A 10715-nucleotide genomic window follows, 5' to 3' on the forward strand; every position below is an offset into this window, starting at 1 on the left:
AGCATCGTAGTAAAAGCATCGTAGTAAAATTTTGTCAGAGGGTTCTTCGGTGAGACGGGAGCGCACGCACGCACGCATCTTGGTATGCGCACACGCAACTAACTTCACGAATCCCGCCGTCATGGCTCCACCGACGATGCAGGCAATCATGAACGTGACGCAGCGACGCGGCGAGGTAACGACGACGAACGCCACGGAAGCGAACCCCGACCCCGACGACGACGCGCTCGCGAACGTCAACTTTGCGATCAACAGCGTGCTGATCCCGCTCGTCTGCGTCATCGGCATCGTCGGCAACTCGCTGAACCTTGCCGTGCTGTGGCGGCCGCGCAGCCTGCGCCTGCTCGGCGTCTCCTGCGTCTACCTGCGCTGGCTCGCTGTCGCCGACTTCAGCGCCATCGCCGTCTGGTCGTCGTTTGCGTTTGCGTCGCTGCGCGACCCGCGCCTGTGGTCGCATGCCACCGTTGCGTTCTTCACCTACGCACTCATGTTCCTCGTCAACGGCTTCATCGGCGCCAGCGACACCCTCATCGCCGTGCTCACCGCCGACCGCTACGTGCTCGTCTGGCGCCCCCTGGAGGCGGCCGCGCGGCGCACGGCGGGGTTCGCGCGCGGCATCGTCGCGGCAGCGGTCACTGTGAGCTTCGCGATGCACGTGCCGTGGGCGATCAACGAGGTGGTGGTGGAGGCGTGGGACGACGCGCGCAACCGCACCTACTACACGTTCGAGCTGGACCCGCGCGTCACGCAGCACGCCGCCTACGAGGCGTGGTTCTGGGTGGAGAGCGTGCTCTACCGGCTCGTGCCCGTCGTCGTCGTCGTCGCGCTGAACCCGCTCATCGCGCGTGCGCACCGACGCAGCGTCGCGCGCCGCCGCCTCCTCCAGCAGGGCCAGCGCGCGGCGGCGGCGAGCGCGAAGCTGGGTCGCGAGGCAAGAGGTCGCGAGCGCCGGCTCGTCGTGCTGCTGCTCGCCACCTCGATGGTGTTCGTCGTCTGCATGCTGCCGTCGTTCGTCAACTACGCGCTCGACTTTGCGCGCGTCGCCGGCCCGGCCGTCGTCACGTTCAAGCACTTTGCGAACCTGCTCAAGCTGCTCAACCACGCGCTCAACTTCTACATCTACAGCCTCGTGAACGCCGACTTCCGCGCCGAGATTCGCCTGCTGTTCGCCTCGCGTTGCCGTGGCGACGACAAGCGCACAGCGGCGGCGCAGAGCAGCGACAGCAGTCGCAGCCAGAACGGACTGCCGCCGATCGGGAGCCGGCGCAGCCAGAAGGGGGCGCCACGGATCGCGAACGACCGCGGGGAGGAGATGTCGGCGACCGAGTCGTTGTGCGCGCTCACGCTTTACCAGCCGCGGCCGCCATCGCCCATGCAAATATGGTGCACGAGAATTTAAGTGTAACGCGTCGTCTGCGCACGACCGCCGATATGAAGGCAAGCGACATCGCCTCCGTTCGTACAGACATTGGAGGTGCGTGCATCAATCATTTCCATTCCTTCGATCGACAGAATCTCGTTACAGCGCGATGGAAGCGGAATGATGAATTTGCGTTAAACGTTCACCATAATATAACTACAGTTCTACGCAACCTTCTCATCTGCTGCACGTTTTACGTCGCCTGCTCTTAATATAGCGATGGAAGTGGAATGGTGAGCTCGTGTCTTAAACCAATAAAATTATAACAATTCTGCACCAGTGCGTTTCATCTGCTGGCATCGTAACGATTAGCTCTGCTGTGCTATAACGTGATAAATCATCATAACCAATTAACCATGCTATCTGACCTGTCACGTGTCATTGTAAATATCAATGCTACTTTTTCTTTGTTAGCGAGTCTTTCGCTTGTACTTACAGTCATATAGAAATAAATGATATGTGCAACATATGTGCAGACGTTACTGCATAATACAATGGAGAATGAAAAAACGTGCTTCTTTGTCACTTTCTTTTCATATTGTACCTACAGCAATACAACTCACTGTGTAAATAAAGAGATCGATCACAGTTGCAATGTAAACGCAGAGCCAATTAAATAAGCTCAAATGTCGTTTAAACTGTTTTCTCCAAAAATCAATCATTCAATGTCACAAAATCTGCTTTCAGTTCCAATGTTTACATTGGTTAAAGTATCACACACGGGCAGCGTAATATATACACAGTAACTGGATTGACTCTATTATTATTATTCTGGATTATGTACATCTATGCATCGTTATAGCATGCAAAATAATATGTAAATAAGCAGAAATTCTTATCATTGTGCCAAAATCTATTAACGAAAGTGAAACTGGGGTTATTATTTTTTAATGTTACTATACTATGAGGTAAAAACCGTTTTACTTCGTTGTTGCACAAAGTATTATAAGAGATTAGAGAGCATGCACAAATATGAATCACAATGATGCTGTCCTGTGCCGTCTGTGCATCATAAAGTAAATTTTTAACAAACGGACACGGCGGTTTGTTTATATCTTGCGAAGTATCAAATCAAATCACAACGCTTGTTTCTGCTAAACGTGGCATTTTCGGGATATTTTTATGTGACGATAAAGAAATAGTAGTGTATATACGAACATTTATGACAGCTTTCCGTCGGAGAATGTAGTTTTAACTCGTTTATGGTTTAACCTTCCCACAGCCATGCCGATTACCCTAACTTGTCACCATCGGGTGACTGCCAAATGACCTGTGAAATAGCCTGCACACACGAATCTATAGTCTGCTCTATTACCATTGACAGCAGGTGAAATGTAACCACAGCAATTAGCCTGCTCAGTGTACATTTATCAACGAATACACATTAATTACATCAATAGCATCATATCAGTGTGCACCGCAACACCATGCTGCGTGTAAGCCGTAATTGTGTATGGCCGTGTATATCCGGTAGTACGAGGGGCGACGTAAACATTCGTATGATTAGGTGGTACGATAGAAGGGGGAGCAGCATCCATCTCTCCAGTACACCAGGGCATGAAGCATAAGGGAGAGCGGCTGTGTAAACAATCATGCAACACGGAAGTGTGGTAGGATGCCCCTCCAGTGCAGTACATGGGAACTAGACAACAGGTTAACGGGTGGGGAGCAAAGGAAAGGCAAAAAATCCCGGCTTAGAGAACATTGATATGAGGTGCAAGCATTTGGCCACATGACAGCACTACCCCAGCACAGAGACCACACACACCTCTCGTACTCTAGTGTTTGCAAACTCATAATGATTCGGAAATTTCTGGGTTTTAACACATATGCACGCACGCACGCACGCACGCACGCACGCAAGCATATAACTATTTTAATAAGCTACGTACTTGACAAAGAGGGGAAAGTAGACGAGAAATTCAGGACAATCCACAACTCCTTCGAGGTAGAAGCTGTATTGGCAGTTAAACAGCGGAAAGTCTTCCTTGTCGTTGAATGTGATCTTATACACACTGTTGCCATAGGAACAATCATCCGCCTCGCGTAACCTCCGCCTGCAAGAAATTAAACATATAAAATTTTAACATACATACATACATATTACTTTTTTTTGTTTTGAGTTCAACCCAGTACGCAATTTTCTCCCTCTCGAAGCAGCGGAACCATTCAGTATAGTACACATACTACCTACGACGTCTGCGGCAAACGAAGACACAAATTACTGTAGAAAATACGCGAAAAAGAAAGACCGAGTTGGGCCTATGCTTGTGGTTTATCAGGCTAAGGCTATTTTTTCATGTTTTTTTTTGGCCTCATTCCTACCGACTGAATCCGCAGCCAAACAACAAATTTCGCGAGGGAATGACCGCATCTGAATGCGACGACAGACAATTCCCATGCCATCGCTGACAATGGCGACTCGATGAGTGACGTACACGATCTCGTATCCGTCGGGAATTGTGCCGATGAAGAATCCGCCCGGCCGCAGACTCTCGCACGCGTTCCGAACCATCACCTCCGCCTGCGATTGGCTCTCGAACGTGTAGTGCAGCGAGAACTGGCAGCTGACGAGGTCAAAGGTCGTCGCCGGGTTCCTGTACACGTCTTTCAATCTGACCTGCGGAGGTCAGGGCGACAGAGGAGTTGGTGAAGTTCCTCACTCCGTTTTTTTATCACGATATTATTATTATAATAATTATGATTAGTGGGATTAGTTAGCAGTCTACTGTAGAACAACTGGCAGTGATTTATATTACGCTTTACATGTTTTACGAAAAGTAAATTGAAATGATTGATTGATGATTGATTTTTGGATTGATTATTAAATTTTGTTTTTAAAAAACTTATTGAAATAAATATATCAAAGTGTTGTTTATAAGGTCAGTTAATTTAGATGCCATCAAAAAATATATTACAACTATTCTTTTTTATTTAACTCGACCAAAATAATTATTATGTCAGCTATTTGTCAAATAACTCGTACTTTCCCAAATGAAATTTATAGTGCTCCCTGCCTGCTGTTGACATTCAAACATACCCTGCCACAGTCTGCAGTGTGGAATTCTGCGTGAAAAATCTGTTGCGGACGTCTATCTCTACTGTTCCTTTCAAGCATGTCAGTGTACCGTTTCTCACACTGTTCCACGGACGTCGCAGCAATATCTGAACAACAAGCAGTATTCTCGTAACTCTATTCGCGTTCTCTCCCTCTCTATCTCTACATGAATAAAACAAAGCAAATCTCATTTATAGCAAAGCACAAAGTCTATTAGTAAAGCACCACTATATAGAAAATAACACACTCGCACTGGCAAAAATGCAATCACGCAGGCACACATGAACACATGTAAATGTATCGAGAGCCTAAATCCTCACTATATGCCGTGAATCCGCTCTGCCGAATGTAGTACGTGTAATACACAAAGTACAGCAGAATTCAAATTCGAATTATTTCACACAACTCCAAGGATTTTAGCATTGATTATTATATTGGCCAAGATTTAGTGAGCATAATTGACAGATTCACGAGTATTTATGAATATTTAGCTCACCTCATAACACATCATTACAGCCTAAGTACATTCTCCAAACTCAGTGTGTAAAACGATTAAATTTGACTGAAACTATTAAATTGTTTTCAGTTGTTGCTACTGTGCATTCTATAGGTTATAGCCTCCCGATATCATCAACGGGAACAGAGTAGATAAAATTAGAGGGGGATTAGGGCCGATGGACAGTTTGCGTGTTTCCATTACTTGTTGACCGTGTTTTGGTGAATGGGACGAAGCAAACTACCAAGAATGTGTGACATCTGGAGTCTATATGCAAAGAATGGTGGGTGGATACAGGCCAAATGATTTGCATTTTTAACTGCAGAGCAAAATGTATTTTGGTGTTGATAACGATCAATATCAGTTAATATCATCATGGATTAGAAAGCTAGACAAAACTACATACTATATGTTACCATAGTTACGACCATTCCCTACTGCTAGATTGTAATGGGATAGCAAAATATCGATTACGGCATCACCTGCTGCTGGTAGATCGCTAGACTGGTGTGTCTAGTTATCCAGACTACATAACTTAACTTACATAACGACATACTTAAAATCCAGTTATAGTGTGAGTATTTACACACTTCTAGCTCAGCTCAGAATGATGACAGAGACAAAAAGATGGTATAAATATATTGATATGTCATTTTATATGCAGTTCTTTATTTAGATGTCTTTTAAGTAACGCAAACATGCACGCACACATTCATGTGCACGCATGCACACTCACATACACTAGTGACTTAGCTAGAGAGCTGCCTGGCTGTTTTTTCAACAGCCTGTTAATAGAAAAGTCAAATGATGAATTCCTTGTGGCCTAAAAGTTCGTCTGGAAAAATTATGCACTTTGTTTGAAAGAAATACGTGCAGAAAATGTGTCAGAATTACTCATAAATGTGCAAGATTTCAAGAAACTCCATAAAATTCCCCCTCCCAGAAAAATAGGGCATGCCCACTGAAATCCCTAGAGGAACTTTGTACCTTCCGTGCTGGCATTCCATGACAATACAATGCCCTGTTTCTAAATCTCGCCTAACTCCTGCCTCACACACGCGTGTACGCACGCTCACACACACATTCACCTTACCAGCACATATTAGCTGATCGATTCGACCTTTTCTCCATTTGAGTAAATCACCACCTTTACCACATGCTAGATCCAAAATGGTCAATTCAGACTCCCGTGGCTTGGAAAGTCTCGCCTTCTTGAGGTATTCCCCTGTTAAGATATACAAAACATTTACAATTTCCACAAACAGAATTCTCAGTTTAATAACAGACAAACTCCAATTGCGTCAGATTTATCTGGCCATACTGGAAATAACAGGGAACCAATGGATTGTGACAGAAACAACAAAATCAGATGAGGTCTACTACTTCAGCTACTGAAGCAGTCAGGACTGGGAACTTTAATTAAAATCATTTACAATGTATATTATTATAGCAATTGTGTGTATGCTACTGTATTATGAATGTTCACTAATTTCCTATTTATTATACCTTATTCAACAAGAGCCGCAGAGCGTCTGGGCTCATCTCATCTGAGATCCTTTGCTACGGTTATAAACGTAACATTTAAGTCGTGTGAAGTGACACCTTTGTTAGGCGCAGATATGCAGATACGCAGTTGCGTACACATCATTTCTGAAATTCAGCAACCTTCTGCATTCTGCATACCTCCAAAATCCCATTGGTTGATACAAATCGCGTGCCTGAAACTCCTGTTTTATGGTGCATTGTGACCCTAACCCTAACCCTATTAAACAAAACAAAAATTAATTGTTGTAAAAATTATTTGTTGTTATTAAATTGTTGTAAACAAATCATGTAAATATTTGCGTTAATTGGAAAAAAATAGTTAAATGGATAAAGATAGAAAACTACAGAAAACAGGTAAATAATAAAAAATCAGATGGGATTTGATCCAACGACCTTTCAGCCGTGACGCCCGTGCTGTACGCGTTCGGCTATCCAGGCTTATTGGGTTTCTAGATTATGGATGTGTCATGAATATGACAACACTGTGACATCATTGAGGCAGTTCAGGAATCCATGTTTAACCATCCTCTTGAGGGTCAAAAGGTTATCAGACACTTACTCTTCGCACATCAGTGGAAAGCACATTTCATGGTCCTTTCAATAAAGTGATAAAAATGGTAGGTCAGCGCTGAAGCAAAAAAGTTTTTCACTCTGTCCATTAGGCCATGTCCGCAGAAAATGTCTGATATCTGACCTTTCCCCCACTGCCCTTTGACCTGTGACATCCAATTTCACACTGGTGATGGGTTTGCTGCCCATTACACTATACACCGAATATTAAGAGCATAGGTCGAGCTGCATTTTGTGCCGCAATTCCGTATTTCCTCCTCTACCTTAGGTTAAGAGGGAAATATTCCCCCTCCGTTTACACATCTTGACCTTTGACCCTTGACCCCCCAAATTTGTCATCCCGAGTCCTTTTCACGCCCCCCCCCCCAACCCCCAACGTCCCGAATATCGTGACCGTACGTCGAGCGGTTTAGATTTGTGCCCAACTGTTGACGGACGCACGCACGGACGCACGCACGCTCATGCGATTCTACAAGCTGCATCTGACTTCGTCAGATGAGCTAAAAATAAAACCTTCAAATAAAGTTCCTAGCATACCATATTGCCTACTTTTACATAATCACTTCCCAACATGAGCAGGAGTGTAAATTTGGAAGAACTGGATATTTTTTCTCACAAAAGTCATACTTGGGGCGCGTTTGTTTGGTCGGATCCACGAATCTCGATCCGATGGATTCGTTGATCTGACTGTTTGTTTGGTCGCATCACTTGATCTCGATCCGCCGAACCCGACCCTGCTAGCGAGGCGGATTCGAACGGGATCCAATATGGCGGCCCACGCCTCAGCCAATCACAGCTTGTTCTTTGTTATGAACCATCCCGTGATAGGTCACAGCGAAACGTGAACCGGTGAAAGCAGTGAGTTTTGCATTTGTTTGGTCGGATCAGGATCATACGATCTCGATCAGAAGGATTCGTCCCAAACAAACGCGCCCTTAATTCTTCTTATTGTTGCGAAAGTAAAATATCCATAGCAGCCAATACACGTACATTTAAGGCAGTTCCAGGAATAGTTATGATAAATCACTATAAAATCAGGTCACAAATATGCTACTACACCTCTGAAAATGTTAGTACCTATAAGAACACTCTTTATCCAGTTGTTGAAGTTTCTGAGGTAAAATATTCTGCTGTCTTTTCTTTTATCTACTCCTTTTTCCTCCAGCTGGTTGTAATGCTGGGCAACTTTCTGGCTGAGATCAGGTGCATCCTGCAAACAAGCACAAAAATACAAACAAATTTAAAATAAGGTCAAAGTTATTACTATAATTAACTGGAAACATAAAACCAGTTTCAATAGATTTTCTGAATTCTACCAAAGTATCTTAGATAATATACTACACTATTACCAACATTAAAAATTTATACGGACTAAAAATGCACAACTCCTAATTCATTACATTCAACCAATTTTAGTTTCATTTAGCTTCGTAAGATCAACCAAATGCTATCAACTGAAAATGCACTACCACAATCCACGTTATTGGAGTCTATTTTTACCTTAAATTTTCTTACCAACAATAATTTTCTTTTGCAGAAATATTTTGGGACTTTTAAAATAAATTTCTGACAGCATTACATAGGAATGTATTACTCAATTTTGATAATCATGTGATATATAAGCAAACCTGTCACGATTTACCATATAATCTTGTCATTGCTTATCGTCAGTGATTAAACATACAAATCTAACTGGCTTTCATGCATCACATTACAGAATTAAAAGGTGGACAATACAATACATCATTTATCAAAATGATCAATTACTATCATGTATTGGATTAACTCGACGAAACTGTCTGCCATCGATCTAAAGTCTGTTCTGAACTCTTGCGATCTACAAAAACTCGTACTTGGCTCATATTCTAACCATTATTGCAACTAGCATAACATGTAATAGCACAAATGAATTATTAAACCTGGCTTACTCACAGTAACTAGCTGCTGGTTATTTAACGAGTTATATTCTATTCTCGGAGACAAAAGCGAGTGAAAACAATTCAATTATACCCATTTGCACCTAGCTCGATTAGACTAAAATCAGACATGTAATCACGTTGTGTATTTTAAGACAAGACAAATACATGGTGCAGGGTGGTACTGGTCCACAACCTAAAATTCAAACATGTAACACTGGGAACTTTAGAGGAGTACTTTAGACATTATTAAGAATTATGTGCGCCAAGCACACATCACAAGCGCGAAGCCTCTTGCGGCCGGGGTCCAGGGGCCGCCTTAGGGCCCTGGAAGCTCAGGGGTTTTAGATGCTCTCTGGTGCAATCTGAGCCTTATTTTGGAGCATTTTTGCACAAAATTTATGACCTATATTTCAAAATAATTTGGGTTGAGTCAAGAGTCATGAGTGATGAGTCATTTTTCATTGTTCAATTTGTATACTAGTGTGAATGTAACCAGTAAAATGTTATAAAGGCTGTGCAAAAAATGCAAATAAATGTACTATAATGTGAAACTATATTGATAGAGTGTGGGTAGCATGCGAGCTGCGAGTTGTTAATTAAAAAATGGATGAGAAAAACTTCTTCTTACCAAATTTACGGCAAAGATACCGCAACGATAGTAAAACCTACAGCAATATAGTTTATAAACTGGCGAAAAGAAATGCTATTTGGGTCTTTGAAAGATATGGATTACTAGAATAAGACACTTAATGACCAGGACTGAAGCAGTTGTTCAAAAGTGGATAATTCAGCCGTATTCACTGGATAGTGATTTATCCAGTGGACAGCGCTATCCACTTTTGAACAACCAGGGCCAGGCTGTTTCGACCAGGCACATAGCCAGAGGGACCTTGAGCTCGCATGATTCCCTCCCCCATAGAATTCACTTCTGGATCCATCACTGCATAATGGGAGTAGGCGAAATGGGAATATTGCCGAATCTGAGAGTAGACGAAATGGGAGTAGGCGAAATGGGTGAAGGTGAAATGGGTGTAGGTGAAATGGGTGAAGGTGAAATGGGTGTAGGTGAAATGGGAGTAGGCCAACTGGGATGTTAGCAGTTAAACATAGGTGACATTTCTTGCTGATCAAGCAGTCGACTCTAGGGCTTTGTTAGAGGTACGGTCAGCCGGCTCAAACAGCCAACCTATAGTATTTTAACCTTTTTTACGACAGGTAATTCACGGGAAAAATAGTGCTGAGGTGAGTTAAGCGTTGAGGTTTCAAGAAATTCAAGTTAATAGTTATTAAGCGTTGACTTACTAACGCGAGTTGCGAATGATAAATATCTGGCAATGCATTGCTTACTATCCCAGTACCCCACTCGCAACTCGCAACTTGTAGGTTACCAACGCTGATATTGATATGAGGCTCAGGACAAGTGAAAGTCTATGTCGGACGAGTTATTCGTTTGGCTAGTTGCTCGATTGGACAACTAAAAAATTACTGTGTAATATTCCTAACATCCTTTGGGCCAGGGCGCTATCGTAGGACATTCTCACATTATATTTTCAAAGGTCGCCGAAAAAAGCGGCCCGTGAGGCACGCGTCTGTGGCTGTACACATCGACGCTGCATACGTGCCTGCTGGCTGGAGGCGACATTGATTGAAGTAGGGGGGCGCACGATTGTTTCAGTCGCGTGGTACTAATCACTAGTGTTGTCAATC

General features: G+C 43.6%; 1 protein-coding gene across 1 annotated transcript in view; it reads right to left on the bottom strand.

Moving 5' to 3' along the window:
• Positions 1-10715, bottom strand: part of LOC106815829 (mRNA cap guanine-N7 methyltransferase-like) — a gene marked incomplete in the record, with an annotated part of 36246 nt that overhangs the window by 21480 nt on the left and 4051 nt on the right. Inside the window, 5 exon segments of the mRNA XM_014820347.1 lie at positions 3313-3477; positions 3859-4040; positions 4461-4585; positions 6068-6199; positions 8167-8299. Coding sequence (XP_014675833.1) covers positions 3313-3477; positions 3859-4040; positions 4461-4585; positions 6068-6199; positions 8167-8299 — 737 coding nt within the window.

Source organism: Priapulus caudatus, unplaced genomic scaffold (genome assembly GCF_000485595.1).
Source record: "Priapulus caudatus unplaced genomic scaffold, Priapulus_caudatus-5.0.1 Scaffold1213, whole genome shotgun sequence".
Lineage (NCBI taxonomy): Eukaryota > Metazoa > Priapulida > Priapulimorpha > Priapulimorphida > Priapulidae > Priapulus > Priapulus caudatus.